Source organism: Crassostrea angulata, chromosome 10 (genome assembly GCF_025612915.1).
Source record: "Crassostrea angulata isolate pt1a10 chromosome 10, ASM2561291v2, whole genome shotgun sequence".
NCBI lineage: Eukaryota > Metazoa > Mollusca > Bivalvia > Ostreida > Ostreidae > Magallana > Magallana angulata.
Genome location: NC_069120.1, coordinates 45,031,418 through 45,048,395, shown reverse-complemented (window position 1 = coordinate 45,048,395; position 16,978 = coordinate 45,031,418). Strand labels below are relative to the sequence as shown.

General features: G+C 35.3%; 1 protein-coding gene across 5 annotated transcripts in view; it reads left to right on the top strand.

Moving 5' to 3' along the window:
* LOC128164795 (glutamate receptor ionotropic, NMDA 2A-like) overlaps positions 1-16,978 on the top strand; it is a 66,427-nt gene that overhangs the window by 32,768 nt on the left and 16,681 nt on the right. For 3 of the 5 annotated variants that reach the window (XM_052828791.1, XM_052828790.1, XM_052828788.1), the window contains exons 3-9: positions 205-237; positions 11,953-12,155; positions 12,382-12,507; positions 14,205-14,344; positions 14,637-14,820; positions 15,024-15,153; positions 15,238-15,467. In XM_052828791.1, coding sequence (XP_052684751.1) covers positions 205-237; positions 11,953-12,155; positions 12,382-12,507; positions 14,205-14,344; positions 14,637-14,820; positions 15,024-15,153; positions 15,238-15,467 — 1,046 coding nt within the window. Of the gene's footprint in view, positions 1-204; positions 238-11,952; positions 12,156-12,381; positions 12,508-14,204; positions 14,345-14,636; positions 14,821-15,023; positions 15,154-15,237; positions 15,468-16,978 lie in introns of those variants that run through there. The other 2 variants (XM_052828792.1, XM_052828793.1) reach the window with 2 other exon arrangements.

The following is a 16,978-nucleotide window of genomic DNA, read 5'->3' as shown; positions in this document are numbered from 1 at the left end:
AGCGTGACATGTTAGATTGATTGATCGCCAGCTAAATATGCATGATCCGTTTGGCTAACAGAAGTACTAAGTTTGCTTTTACCTAGATGACTTTTTTTGTTAAGGTAGTTGTATCAAAGCTTCTCTTTTAGGAATTTGTTTTTTGAAAGCTGAGTTTTTAATGATAGATTCTAATCTAATGGTCAATGATTTTCAAATACACAGACCAATAAACTCCAAGCCGGTGACGTGGAAAAGGTAACGTATCACGTGATCAACGTGCATGCTTGTTCTTTCTTCTTCAAAAGTCTGTCGTTGTCTTCTTTTTTCTTTACAATTTTTGTTATAAAAAATACCCGTGGATTGGATATAAATGTGTCTGTCGGCAAATCGCAACTCGAAAGAGACTCGAATATTTGTGTATGCTAGTCACTGTCTTTGCAATGTTTCTGTGTAGTTTTGAAAATTATTTTGTGTTTCATTTTCCTCTCGTTGAAATTGATTAATTGTTTTAAACTCTAGCAAAATATTTTTTCTTCTTTTTTTCATTACATGTCAGAAAAAACTCTCTTTTACTTACTTAGATGTAAACTAATGAAAGGTTGTTTGAATCTTCATTTTCTGCATTACAACGGATGAAAACAAGTACTTATTATAAAACATTTGTTTTAACGCCGCCTGTTCGGAGTATAAAAGAAACAGACAGACAGACAGACAGTACAGATTTCTCTGCTCCCGATTTCCATCTTTAGAGGACAATAACGATCTCCTTTGTATCAATATTTAGATTGTAGTTCTCGTTGTGTGTTTTCAATATATATCTTTTGATATAAGATGCAGAGTCATTAGATTATACATCGTTTAATGCATACCAATTTCATTTTTAAGGCTGTTAGCAAAGCCTGCTCCTATATCCGGCTGACAAAGTGACAATGTCCAACTTATTGCGGTGACATTCCGTGAATTGACACCATTGATTTTTGATCTGGGTTTTCAGAATCAGTTCGTTTACTGTCAATGACAGTCAATCCCGTAGTATTTTGTTTTTATATGTTTTGATTACTTTAAGGGAGTATGGTTTCAGTTGGAGTCGTTCATTCCGTTCTTGATACGTACGATTGTAATGAGGTTATAGCTGTGTTTAACAGTGGAAATGCTTTAATCTTCTCCCAGAAATCACACCTCTCGATCGATTTGTTTAAGAGTACTAAACATCTGTGATGTTCTGCTCACACCTCTTTCGAATTGACTCAGTATCAGTGCCAATTTAGCGTTCAAACTCAAATGTCCGTATCAATCGCAGCTTCTCGGGTCTTTCCGGTAGAGATTGGAAAAACCACACTTCCTGGGCCAGAGCTCGGAAAACACCTCGAATGTATTACACAGTTGTCCATTACACCCCTACCCCTCCTTGTTATAAAACTCGATATTGAAACTGAGATATGAGCTAGAATTCGTTATATCCAATTATATACCCTAAATTTAATATACCAGAGAAGAGATACGCAAACTTTAAGCTGTCCAGCCGATACTTAAAATTGATGTGAAGCGACTCCATTTTGTATAAAATCTTAACATCCGGTAATGTTGATACTTTCAAGGTGTTTTTCCGAGCTCTGTTGGAAAGGCACGAGAAGTTGCGATTGGGGACGTGTGATTGTTTTTATCACCGGAAAAACTAGCCCTGCCATCAAGTCACCTTTCCAGGCATGCCAGTTAATAATCGGTGAACTCAATGGCACAGTTTATTCTTGTGTTATTTTGTCACCGAATAATTGTACGATGGCAATATTACGTACATTCGTAATGTTTTTTTTTTTTTTTTTTTTTTTATTGGGTTTTTCATTTCACAACACATGTACATATGTAACATAATACTGATTGTAACATTTTTATAAACATATTACATATAGTTTTTATACTATTTCTACTTAATAGTACAGTTTTGTATATTTCATATGAAGTGAAGCTGATTTTGAGAGAGAGAGAGAGAGAGAGAGAGAGAGAGAGAGAGAGATAGAGATTATGCAGGTGGATTACAATACAAGTATAGACTATGCTATACTGGAAACAAATGAAATGATATGAGGGTTCACATCAATCAAAAAAAACAAACTTATCTCTATAACTACAATTTTTCACAGATATTCTGCCAGTGGCTTTCGTATTCCTTATAATTACATCTTTTCAACAGCAAATATTTTTCAGTTAAGATTCTTTCTGTTATGACCTTTTTCAAGGCATGTATATTTGGTGTCGGATTACTTTTATATTTACATGAAAAAATATATTGCTTCACAATAAGAGCTATCAGGTTAAAAAATTTATAACTTTCTTTATTTTTGTATTTTCCAAAAAGAACTGATTGAATATCAGATATAATCGAGATTTCAAACTGTGTAAAAATCCACTCTTCAACATCACACCACAATTCTTTTACTATATTACATTCATAAAATAAATGACCAATACTTTCTTCATCTTTTTTACAAAAGGTGCAAACAGCAGATTCTGCTTTTTTTATATTAAAAAGATATTTATTTGTAGGGACAATCCTATGAAGTATTTGATATTGCAGCCAATGTAGTTTTGATTCCTGTGTACACTTAAAAGGGAGTTCAAAAATTCTACTCCAAGAAGTTTGTGAATAGTTATAACCCTTTTCTCTCCATTTTGATATCGATGTACATATTTCTCTTTTTTTGTCTAATAGTATGTTGTACATGGGTTTACAACCTTTACAAGTATTAATAAACAATAGAATATGATTAGGGACAATTGGTCCATATTGTAATGTGTTCTGTAGGTTTGGTAAGTGTATATCTTGTGTATGTAGTCTGGTTGTAACTGCAGTTCTTAAACTTGCATACTCTATGAAATTTGTCTTTGGATTAATGTGTTTCAATTCATCAAAGTTTCTAAATGTTCCATCTATATTAAGCAGATCACTAACAAAAATAAATAATAAAAACATTTGTAATGTTACTATAACATATTTTAATCATATTGTAACTGTAAAAATATGCATCACAGAGGCGTAGTCACAAACTTAAAAGTGGGGGGGCTCAAATCCAAGAAAGATGTAAAACGTGTAATATAAAGAAATTAAGATGTAAAACATGTAATATCAAGCCCCTGTCTAAGTTGAATGAGAGGACTTCAAATAGTGCATTTAAAGTTGATTGACATTCATCACAGGTATACCACAATCAGAATCTCCAATACTGCAGCTATCTTGTAGAAATTACTAATCTTGATGAGATTCGGAATGGCTAGAATATATTCTAAAGTACATATATGTAAACATAAAGAATACTTTTCAGATGCAAAACAAATTTATTAAACTTATACATTTAGGTTTGAAAATGAAGTTCATTCATTGTTCTGAAATAAAATTCCAGGTGTTCAAATAGATGTAACTTGATTTTTGTTTTAGTTACAGTAACATTAATATTTCAATTTGTTAACTCCAGAATAGCGTGAATGAGTGGTCTTATACAACAGTTTCATCTATGATGTATTAATTCTATATCAATTTAATCATTTTGCTAATAACACAAAACAAAATAATCATAAAAACTTACTGATTGAAAGAGATGGTCAGACTGCAAGCATATAATCACTAATGAATCAGCAAATAATTAAAAAATCCAGAGGTTTGACAAATCTTACTTCACGGCCTATGTGTTAAACAAGAAATGAGATACAGCAAATAAATAATGACTTTTAGATGTCAGCACAAGGGGCAGCTTGTACCTCTCATGTAATTTTGTTAGATAACAGATGCTGAGTGAAACAGAAACGTCTAAACTTAGGTCAAATTTATGACCCGCACTCCCTATCCCAAACATGCGAACACAAGAGGTCTCGACAGATTTAATTACTATACATTACTATTACTTCAAGAGAAATGCTTACTCAGTTGTTGCTGAAAATAAATAAATTTGCCATAAAATGAGAACTGTTATAATGGTTTAATATAATTTCAACATAGCTGTGATTTTGTTCGACATTAAGTGGGGGGGGCACAGACATACTCTTGCCCCCCCCATATCTGAAAGTGGGGGGGGGGGGGGGGCTAGTGCCCCCGCTGCCCCCCCCTGTGACTATGCCTATGCATCAAGACTAATATTTTGTTTAAATAAATCAAATGGACAGTAGTTTTAGGCTTACAAATACAATAAGTAGTATGTCAGAGCTTTTTACAATAAGGAATACGCCGATTGCATGCAATGCATTGACGGAACACATGTCGCACAGCTAAGAGTCGAAATCAAATTATATCTGCTGTTGGAACGGTGATTTCCGATTTAATAAATTAGTCCTATTGCTGAATGAAAACTGCATTAACATTGGATATCTGTGTGTGTTTTCACGCTGAAAACTTAATTTTTCTCTACTACGAAGTGGGAAGACTTCACATGATTACAGTAAAGATGTCTGTGAGCATCACTCCTCACTCCCTTTTTACAAACACGTAATATTCCCCACAACCATGGCATCTAGGATCACAGTTGAGCTCTATACATTGTTAATCTCACCCTCAAACTCTTGAGAATAATTTAGGTTAAGAAAATTCTTTCCAAACAGCCACCTAATCCCTCGTTCAAGCTATAAAAGATAGTAACGTATTTTGTGTTCAAAGTTTATTACTGACTTAGACACAGTAAAAAAACGCACAGACTATTGTTTGTTGTTATACACTGTTGGTAGCTGTTGTCCTCAATCGGAAGAGTTTGAAGTCGTTTTATCGTTTTGCCGAACTGGGTTAATTTATATTTCTATCTGCAGCAAAACTCATTAATTAATCTTAATTGCTGAGACGTTAGTGTTTTGTTCTTCCCCTCTGTTTGTCAATCCGATATTATTGACTCAAGTGTTTATCAACAATTTTTAAGTTCAGTATACATGTAATTGTATTCACAACACACAATATCAATAAGCACATAAAACTTACGAGCCTCAAACTAAGGGATTTTTTTTCAACACATAAAAAGCTGTATTTGCAATATATTATCACCATGTAAAATGTATATTTTACATGTTGCGAACATTTTCTATAGTTTTAGCTTGTTGGTAAATTAACGTTATTTAGTCTTCTTAATTATCGTGAAATTCCTCCTGACTGTGATGTGATAGAATGTAAATTAATGTTTATCAAACGTCTTAACTGTAACAAAGAAATAAGACATCAAAGTAATCAAGTGTATGTTTAGGAAATATACTTATTATAGAAGGGCAGGATTGAAGGACAATGGTTTCAGCTAAGAAATGTGTGTTTGACACTAATAGAGTTAATGCAATTACATAACAATTAGCGGATTAACGCAGGTGAATAAATGGGCGTTTACCTGGGAGATGGTCAGTTTAGGGATAAAGAAATATTCTCTGATTGGATGATTTATACATGTCAATTATTTCGATGGTCACGCCAGTAAAATATTATTATATGTTTTACAGATGATTGTAAGTTAGTTGAATAGAGTCAGAGTTCGATAGATAGAGGTTAAGAGTCAAGATACAAGTCGTCCGTCTAATCCGTTACGTTTTCCCTCACTGTCATATGTAGGTTAACATTAAGTTAGAATTATTAATAAGCGAGTTCCCCCTTTTTAATGTGTACGGAGTGGAGAGTAACTGTTTGTATAATTGTGTTATTAACTGGAATAAATGTGGAAAATACAGCGAGTGTTGAGCTAATTCCCTAGTAATCGCCCGGTACAGAAAATACCCCATACGGTACAAACCCGGCGGTTATAATTGGTGGAGAATCCGGGTAACAACAACGCCCGGGGCTGCTGCATATATTTTGCAGTAGTCAGATCCTGGACCTCTTCAGCCAGCGAGTTCCCCCATTGAACATCGACTCAACGTAACAACGATGGACAACAAAAGGTTCCAGCCACCATGAACTATGCAGAAAGTTTTTCACTGTTCATCACCAGGAAACAACGGTCAACTGTAGAAACTTCAGCTGTCCTCAGACGTCCGTCACCGGTGTATGAAAATCAAAGAACAGAGGAAGAAATGTGAAATTTCCATTCAAAACACGAGGACGTGTTTTCCCCGGAGCGGTGGGAAACTATCACCGTGCAAAATTCACTGTTTAATTATAACTTTATTTTGGACTTTACTTTTAAAATTCAACATCTGTTTCGTTATATTTTCTCACAATTTATTTCTTACAAAGTTACAAGTTGATTTAGTGATTGACACTTTTCGGACTCTATATGTGATTTCAAAGAAACAGAGTGCCATGTCTCAAGAACTGCTAATCTCTTAAAACAACATTGTGCAATTATCAGTTTTCCATGTCTTGGACATCAAAGACTCATTGAGTTTATTTAATTAGTTTTAGCTTGTTGGTAAATTAACGTTATTTAGTCTTCTTAATTATCGTGAAATTCCTCCTGACTGTGATGTGATAGAATGTAAATTAATGTTTATCAAACGTCTTAACTGTAACAAAGAAATAAGACATCAAAGTAATCAAGTGTATGTTTAGGAAATATACTTATTATAGAAGGGCAGGATTGAAGGACAATGGTTTCAGCTAAGAAATGTGTGTTTGACACTAATAGAGTTAATGCAATTACATAACAATTAGCGGATTAACGCAGGTGAATAAATGGGCGTTTACCTGGGAGATGGTCAGTTTAGGGATAAAGAAATATTCTCTGATTGGATGATTTATACATGTCAATTATTTAGATGGTCACGCCAGTAAAATATTATTATATGTTTTACAGATGATTGTAAGTTAGTTGAATAGAGTCAGAGTTCGATAGATAGAGGTTAAGAGTCAAGATACAAGTCGTCCGTCTAATCCGTTACGTTTTCCCTCACTGTCATATGTAGGTTAACATTAAGTTAGAATTATTAATAAGCGAGTTCCCCCTTTTTAATGTGTACGGAGTGGAGAGTAACTGTTTGTATAATTGTGTTATTAACTGGAATAAATGTGGAAAATACAGCGAGTGTTGAGCTAATTCCCTAGTAATCGCCCGGTACAGAAAATACCCCATACGGTACAAACCCGGCGGTTATAATATGTCAAATATAGAAGTTAAAAAAATCTCAAGGCTTATTTAGAGTTGAATCGAATCGTAATTGGCAACGAATTACTTGTAATGCGCAATTAGGAGGGATGTTGCTTTGTGTTTTGTTTGTTTGTACGATCTTAGTTTCCTTTAAATGAACATATAGAACCATTTTAACAGGAGCTTGGACTGTGGGTACATGTAGTTGTGTCAAACAGCATTGTGGCGTAGGCCTGTCAATTTCATTGTAGGCCACTTGTCATGGCTCTTTGAAATCAACAAGATTTGTCTGGCTTTTGAGCTAAGGCTATGCAATCGGTGTATATTTCGCTTGAAAACAGCTTCATTTTAACTTGTTTTGACACAAGAAATAGATAGTCCCATCCTACTGAAAGTCCAAGGAGTTGTTAAAATGGTTCTAACTTCGACATAGATCCGTACAGGAGTGGCTGTCCTAAGTTTTCACCATCAACAGTCGATAAGGTGTAAGCAAGTGTTGTAAGCACGTTTTTTCGGTGTAGTTAAAAGAGAGTTCGAAAGTTAATAAAAATAAAATAAAAATACATTCTCTGAGATTCATTCTTATAAATGTACCTTATCAAAGAATGTACACAGAATGTATGTGAGACTGAGTATGATTTTTTGCTTTAATGTTCAGCTTTCTTTGCTGTTTAATTGTTCAGCAAATTTTATCTATCTGCTATTTTTCTAAAATTATTGGCTATACTTTGTTTGAAATGACTAAAAACGGGTAGTAAATAAATACAATAACCAAATCAAAAGCCAACAAACTTTTCCTTTTGCTTGAATAAACAATATATAAAACATCAATAACTCTCTCCTTGAACTATTGAAATAACACATTTCCAAAATTGCTGGTCATGATTTGACCTTTGATTTGATTAGTGTACACCAGCACGCCGCGCCCTATGCTCATCTCTTCTGTAATGAATGCCTTCTTTTCTTAATTATTCCGTTAACTAAAGGTGAATTGTTTGCCCTCATCAGCAAGGAAGCCATAAGCAGGCTTTGTACCTCGCCCCTGTTTCATACAACGTACAAGTTGCATTAAAGTCGTGCTTTTTCTCGCTCCCCAATGCTCACTATAAACACTTGCGATATACCAGTGTTAGATGATTATTTTACTTCTGTGTTACTATTCAAACCAGTATTATGCGATGAACAATCTTCACCAAATTATTTTTATGAAATATTTTCGAAACGTTTCTACTACAATCAATAAGAATAACCTTGACATAACTTATTTCCGACCCTGAGCCAGCAATTCTAACATGAGAGTATCACTTAAAGAGAAAGTTGTTATGCCTCTGATATTCTTTAATGCATTTCTACATACATAAATATTTTATTCTTTAAACACGAAATCATTTGAACTGATTACTTTGAAACTGATCCTTAGACACACTGAAACATTTCTTCTGAGAAATTCTGCTTTTGTGTCGCCAAAGGGAATTCCTGGAAAGACGACAGAGCATCTACAGAAAGATACACTGTAGCATACATTTAGCTAAGAGGGTGATTTCGAAGCCTTTTTCGCAAAACACAAAAAGAACGTATTGACATTGTCACGATTTTCTATACGATGGTCTGAGTGTCAATGCCTCTAAGAATCTGGGAGATAATTGGTTGGATCCTGCGAGGTTCCCTTCCAGTAATCTGGTCATCGGGGAGCAGAAAGTTGGTCATTAAAACGGAATTGTTTTCTTTTATCTCGAAGAAATCGTGCCCATTGGTGTTTTGGTAAATTTTAATTGTTTGATATACGTGCATTGACTTTTAACTGCTCGCCCGCCGATCCCACATTGTGGCAATAATCGCTTAGAAAAGATATATTTTTTGTATATCTTAGATTTAGGCACATTAAAACCATTGTGGCTGTATTTGTGTGCCACTATTAAAAGGTGGAGTGCTTTGACATTTAAGTACAGCTACATACAATAATGAAAGATACATCATATAAGAGAAATTCATGAAGAAAAAAATATTCTGTAAGTATAGGTATTCATTTATAAACGATATATCATTCATATTTCTTGGTAAGAATTGATGAAAATTAAACGCACAGATTTGTTGCTACATTACCTCGCTACAGCTAGGCTATGTTATCTTTACCATAGCATATGTAACTGTTAATTAATAATTACTAATTATGTGAATCGATACATTTTTTTCAAATAAATACTAATGTTTACTGCAGCTGATTGCTACCAACTGGTTTCTGTTGAATCCTCAATCATTTGATCGTTTGGTGTTACACGTGCGTTCAATTGTCAGTTCATTGCAGGTTGATTGAATTATAATCGTGTGAGATTTTATCACATCTTTACTTATTTACATTTACAGTGAACACTTTGATATCAATCTGCTATCAATATTTATACAGTTGCGTTCCAATGTAGTCAGCGTTATGATAAATATTTCCGATGGGATATGAACACGTTGCTTTTGTCCATTTTTTCAACGGAAAACCCCGGTTTCGTTATGAAGACGTGTCAGCACACTAAACGATTGAACTGTTCCGTGTTCTGGGGGATAGAAAGATGTTAAAGCCATGTTGCTCACATTCTTCTGTTGGTTAAGATGAAAAACTCAGTCATAAATCATAATTAGTTGCCAGTTGTTCATTTTGAACACACAATCATTTCCTTGAGTTCACGAGATAGAGTTTCTGACTTGGTTCTCCTGGAGTACGATGAAGTCGTTAGTTTTAGCTTAGCAAGGAACCTTATGGCTTTGTACCTATACGTCACCTTTGACCTCTCTTGAAAACCTGCAGAATTTACACGATTGTACTTCAAAGCAATGCTACATCATAAAGAAGTTATCTACCTGTATTAGGTACATTAAGGGATTAACTGGAGACATTACAATGGCAAGAATTAACAATTAAGATCTTCTCGAATAGTACAGAATTTAATCAATACTTTAAAGTACATATACACATTGAATAAAGTAAGTTTAAATATACAAGTTCATGTCGTGGGCATGCTCTTTTTTTCTACAATATACCCCGGTTATAGCGAACACGCTTTTAAAGAACTGACAGTTAAAGCGATATGATTTTTCACTCCAAGTGACTAAATTACATGTTGTAAAAACGCTTAAAAATCGCCGGTCACTGACACGGTATAAGCGTGTTTTACTGTACATGGAATTCCATATACGCATCACAATGTTTCATTTTTGGCCGCTTGCTGATCATTGGGCCCTTTCAATTACATGCAATATAAGGAAAACTATTACAGCTCATCTAAATACCATAAAGACAATCGGGGTAGCGTTTGACTTTAATGAGTGTCAATAATCCTCGTCGAATTACATTTTTTCTCATTCGACGAAAGGAGTGTATTGGTTTCTTACATTTGTGTACTTTAACGGCGGGTTGCTTCGCAGAAGACTTATTTCATCAACAAAAAATATAATTATGTTATCGTCTTAATTTCATCAAGAATAATGGCGCTATTCTCCATCCATAGGTCATGGTTTTGTCTTCTCCGTTAATTTCTAGGGTCATTTCAACCTGGTGAATTACATGACACCCCATACATAAAACTTTGAAAGTCAATGGGAACAGAATAGATAATTTTTTCCCAAATTTCACAGATATCAGACGAGGTGACTCTTCACCTTATTTCTGATGGCCGTTATCTCGGTCTTTGTAAGGGTCAGAAGCCGGAATGTGACAGATTGGCGGGAATGTTAATGCTCTGTGTGGTCCCTTGAGAAATGGGTAAATTATTCCTGCTTCTTCCAATCTGCCCGAGCGAGATTGAAATTTGGATTCCTCTGTACTATCTTATTAATGCGTTTTACCAGTAATGCATGTCTGTCATTATTGTACATTCTTTGGATTCTCTACTTTCTTGTAAGTCTTATGTAAAATATCAAATATATGTACTAAGATAATACACGTGATCAGTATTTTTCATAATTGGCGCTAAACTATGAATATCTAATAAACGAATCTATCATGTTTGGTCCGGATGTTATAATTTGTCTCATTTGTCTTACTCTAATTTTACCACATGTAGTGATCTGATTAAATGGAATCCTTCGATCCGTCATGGCTATTGCTACATAGCCTTGTGTAGTGATCTACGCGAGCGGATTGGAGATATGACGTTTAATCAGACTGCGACATGAATCTGCATTTGTCCATTTAGATGTTATTTACATGTATCAACATAATCACTATTTAAAAAATAGTTATAATCATACCGAACACTCCACTATTAAAAAGACCGGGCTGTGAAAAATGCTCAAACAATCTATTTCAACATTATCTTAAAATCATATAGGAAAAAAAGACTGAAAAATAGTGATAAAAAATAAAATAGCATATGTTATATGAAATATGATTATTTATATATATTCACATTTAGCTGGTTTGGGACAGTAACTGAGTTTTCTTTGTCTCTCGTTGTACTTTTGTGATTTTCTTCTCTTAATTACATGTACACCCTCCTGTCTTTGTTGTGTGTATCTTGTACATGTACATGTACATGCTCTGAGCATGCCTAACTCTTCATCATCTCGGTGTTGCATCGATATCTTATTTCTGCTGTATCATTGCGTCAGACAGATTTCCTTATCCTTGTAGCTTGTTATGAGGTCTCGTCAGAGGTAATTACTTCAATGGTGAGGAACATCTTCTGACGAGCCTCAGTGAAAAGCTTTACCAGTACCATTGAGTGCTTGATCTACAAATGTCAGAGTTTAATTTGACAATAATGAATTCATTAAGTGTGCCTTTTCAAAGCTGTGAATGGGTTATGTCGTACTCAGAAATCGTAGTAGATTTTTTCCATGCCATAAAGTTAACAACTGAAAGCATTTTACTCGCTAAAAAGCGATCGTGTTCCGAGGTTCTTTCAGCTACAAACCACCATTAAACAGAGTATTTACATTGTAGAACCCCCAGAACCGCATGGTCCTGCAGCTGGCCCCTACCCTCTATCACCAGGCCCAGGCCATGCTGAGGTTTATGATGACCTTTAACTGGACACATTTCACGGTGGTGTCTACGACGGATGACAACAACTTTGACTTCACCGCGGCCCTGAGGAGTCTGGTCAAACAGAACAATGACGTCAATATTCTCAGCGGTCAGTTCAGGTAGTGACATGATGGAGAGTCACACACCCACGTACATTGTATATAAATGACCTCAAACTGATGAAAAAAAACCCCCAATAAGTATAGAAAGCAATTTTTGTTTTGTGAAAAATATGCCTGGAATTTATTTTTCTCATAGAGCCCCGCCCCCTTTTCAAGTTTCCTAGTATATTCGAATTCATTAAGTAATATTCTTAGTTTATATACAAATTTTACTTTATAACAGATACAAAATTATGAAGGAGATCATTTTTGAATACGACGACACCGAATCTTATCCTGATATGACTAAAAGAGCTGTCCAGTTCCTGAAAAGAGAGACACCGAAAGACAATAGGATCTTCTTATTACAGTACGTAACTATGACGTTATTGCTGCCTCCGTCAAAAACAGCGTTCTCTGTTGGTCAGTTACCTATCAAACACATGGGTATCAAGGGATAGATATCCTCGCAGTGTACATGTGCTATCTTTATTCTAGATTTATTTCCAATTACCGCAAATAACCACGTACGATGAAATTCTACAGAAAGCCATGCCAGCTTTAATTTGTCATATTAAGATACCCGCTGCAATACGTTAAAAGGGTTCTGGAAGTAAAAGAACAATGCATTTATTTTTAATGTAATGATAAGACCGATTTACCAATTAATGATGCTAGACGCACTTGCTAATTTATGGAAGAACTTAAATAAACTTTATTCTGCTGTGTATTTCTCTTAAACGTGAATAAATAAGTATAAAGCAAATGTTATTTTCTACTTCGTTGTTTTGCAAAAACTGTTGCACTTTGCTTCAAGATGATAAATATTTATTCAAATTGATGTAGATTGTTCTTGTATACTTCTTATCTACTAGTAATCTTTGAGAAATGAATATGTTGGAAAACTTTTTTTCATAGTTCAGAATATTTGACATCTGTAAAGCACCTACATTGGTTCCAAACAATTTCATATTCCCGTATAACAAACATTATTTTATTTGTGCGGTATAAAAACATCTGATTTTGCATTAGCGCCCGTATCAATCACGGCATTTGATAGGTGTCGAAGTTCCAGTTGGCGGGCGGCCGCTCCATCATTCAATGGCAGGTGCTAACTGTTTATGCTTCTGTAAAATTCGCTGTACACTTAATTAATGCTTCCATGATGATAAAAGAGAAAATTTTGCCAAGAAATATTTGTCAAGTTTTTTAATTGTTAACAGTGTGTAAAATGTTTACTTTTCATTATAATGAGATCCATCTTTTATAAATAATATACATTGTGCCGGATAATTATGCCAGTGCCGAGGGAGCATTTTTTCATCCGTTTAAGCATGTTTTGAAAAATTCAAATATTACGTATGATAGACCATTGCTTCAGGACTTTAAAACCGCCTTTGTTATTAATGTATCTCACCTATCAGATACCTTTAAAAAATAAATTCCTACAGGAAAATAATTTTCCCATAGGAAAAGAAACTTTCTTATAGGATATTCGGAATTCCCTACCGGAATAACAGAACTTCCCATAAGAATTTAAATTCCGTTAGGATTTGAACAAAACTCCCATAGGATCCGATAGGAAATATTAAATTCCTTTAGAAAAACTACCTGTCTGAAAAAAGTTCACGAGGAAATACTTTTCTCCTATAAGAAATATGATTCCTAAAATAGGACTTTTAAAAATCCTATAGGATTTTTTATATTTCCTGTAGGAAAATTATGTCTCCTATGGGAACTATTAATTTCCTATGGGACATTAATTTTTAAAGAAAAATATCTCACCTGTCAGGTGAGACACACATTAAAAACAAAAGTGGTAATATTCTCTCAAGACAATGGTCTGTCATTTTTTTTTTTTACGAAAACTGCATCTTAAGCTGGTGCAAAAATGCAACCTTAGCACTGGCATAACTATCCGACAGAGTGCAACACATACATGTCTAAACACCTTTCCATTCATTGTGTAACTTTAAGCAGTTGATTGTTTCAGATAATTCAGGTTTTGAATTTGTTGTTTCATTATTCGTTCGTGTTAATGAAATAGTTTTATGTTTTAAATCTCAGTTCCAGTGAAGCAAAAACTTTGTTGGACGCTGCGGCAGAGGCGGGACTGACCACTTACAAGTATCTATGGATACTGACGTCACAGAGCATAGGAATTCCAACCAAGCGAGCCTCTAGGTCTTTTCCAGTCGGGACAATAGGTATGAGCATTAAATGAGCATTTATAACGAAACTTCTCGTCAGAGCTCGGATCATTCCGGCAGAGCTCGGATCTTTCCAGCTGTGCGCGGATCTTTCCGACAGTGCTCGGAATTCCTCTCGTCGGAAAGGCAATTTGAAGTTGCGAGTGTGCTAAAAATCTGTATTTGTATTCTTGATCATATTTTAAAACGTTAAATTATAGACTTTTTAACAATGCAATATTTTTCCATTTTTGATTCTTATCATCCGCTTGAGATAATTGTCTATTGATTTTACCACTGTGATTGACAGGTGTAAGTTACCTGTCGACAGACAGCGACTATGTAGATTCTGTGTACAAAAAAGCGGTAGAAATAGGCGTGGCCACGTGGGTTGGAGCTCTTCAGAAGCTAAATGGGCGTGTCCTCCAACCGGATTTTACGTGCAATACTTCAGTTCCAGCTTCTCAGTGGATAGGGGGACAAGAATTGTATACGTAAGTCAACGAATAGAGCACATATTTCTTGACATTTCACTATTATTGGGAGAAAGCAGCCAAAGCCGCCCCAAAAATAAATAAAAAGAAATGCAAAAACATGTGTAGTTTGTTTAGATAATGCTGATGCGTATTCATTATGGAGTTTGAACTTGCGTACTGATACACCTTAATTGTAAAATAACCGTGATTTTCCGTTACAGCATCATGCGGAATTTCGAGGACCTCCGCGGGACTGTTCCGGTCAGCTTCGATCAGAACGGCCTGAGTAGGAATGTAGAGCTGAACGTACTCAATGTCCAGGTCGACGGGTATAGCAACGCCTGGAGCGAGGTACGGATTCACTGAAGATAAAATGTTACATCATCATCATCATCATCTTACGAACTTGTATACTGGTATTATTTATTTTAAAAGATTGGTCGATGGTATGCAGAGGAGAGGACATTGAACCCAAAGTTGGAACTAAAGGGGATCACATGGCCTGGGGATAAGAAGATTCCGCCCCGAGGTAGACCAGAGAGGAGGTTCTTCTCCATCGCGACCCTGGAGGAGGAACCTTACGTCATGTACACGAAGAGGAACGAGAAAGGGGCCTGTAACCCCCCGGCGGTGTCCTGCAGAATCGTCTATAACCGCACCCTCCAGTGAGTAGGGAGGCCTACTAAGAAAAGTTCTAAATATTCATTTTCCTTTTAAAAGTAAACTACAAAAGCGTGCATTTTAATTTGATTCAATTATTACTTATTGCCCCAGTCACACATTCACGGATCAAATGCCGGATTAGCTACGGAAGCGATCCGGAATCATTCGTGGCGATATGTATTGACCCGTGGCTTTTCCGTCAGTTATCGTACCCAAACGTAGCAATACTTGTATAGCTGCGACAATTTTTTAACATGTTCAAAATTCCACTACGGATGAAACCACCGTAGACCTCCTTAGAAAAACTTACTAAACCGTTTTAGAACGTAGAAGTCTGTTTTAACTCCGTATAAATCCGTAGTAATTCGTATGTATCAATTTATATTCATTCCGTAGTGCATCCTTACTAACTCCGTATCATTAGATTTTCCGGTGTCAACCGTGGAAAATATTCCGTAGTAGAACCTAGAAGTTGATCCGTGAATGTGTGACTGGGGCATTAACGATTATTTGATTTTCCGGTGTCAACCGTGGAAAATATTCCGTAGTAGAACCGTGGAGTTGGTCCGTGAATGTGTGACTGGGGCATTAGCTTCTTGATAGGACGCCCTCCAAAGATGGATTGCCTTTCATATATATACAAAAATATTTTTATGTGTACATGTTTAATTTTTTTAAAAAGTGTATTAAAAAATCGCTAAGACGCAAAATCTCTCAGACAACTCAAAACGATATAAAGCAAAAATATTTTTGTGCTGAAATTACGTGTAACATAATATTCACCAGACAGTCAATCATCCTGATGGGACTTTAATGGAAGGGGCGACAAGACAACAACTCTTACAGGTTTTCTTATGAATGATTATGAAACAGAGCCATATGTTGTTGAAAATATGTAGATTTAATTTGAAAGAGATAAGTATATTGATTTTAACATTAAAATGTCTATATGATATGTATGTTACAAACTAAGGTTCTTTCACTAGTTTGAAAAATACACATTAACGTCCATCCACAAAAAAACACAAACAAAGTTAAGGCCATCACTGTGTCAAATAACTGTTTTGAAAATCTCTCTAGGAATCATAAAGCGTGGATTCGCATTCTGACAGCAACTATATTTCATACCGACGATGAGAAATACCAGCTACCGATGATATGGAGTGTTTGAACTCGGTGCCAACAGAAAGTCAGACGTCACTGACAGAACCATTTCTTGGAGCACGCTACAGACGTGCAAACACGCGTACAACATGGAATAGCATATCCAATTCCACGCCCCACAAAACGACAATCGTCGACTCTAGCCAGATTTTATGATTTTTCTGCATTTTTTCACAAACTTTCTCTAAACGTGAAATTGGACGTGAAGATATTTTTCCTGATTAAAAACTTGGGAATTTCTGTTCGTTGAAGATGCAACCCGTACAATATATTGATTTTTTTCTGAGAATGCATGTGTACGCACAATGTGTTTAAGCAGACATTAATTTTGACAAGTAACCATTTAATT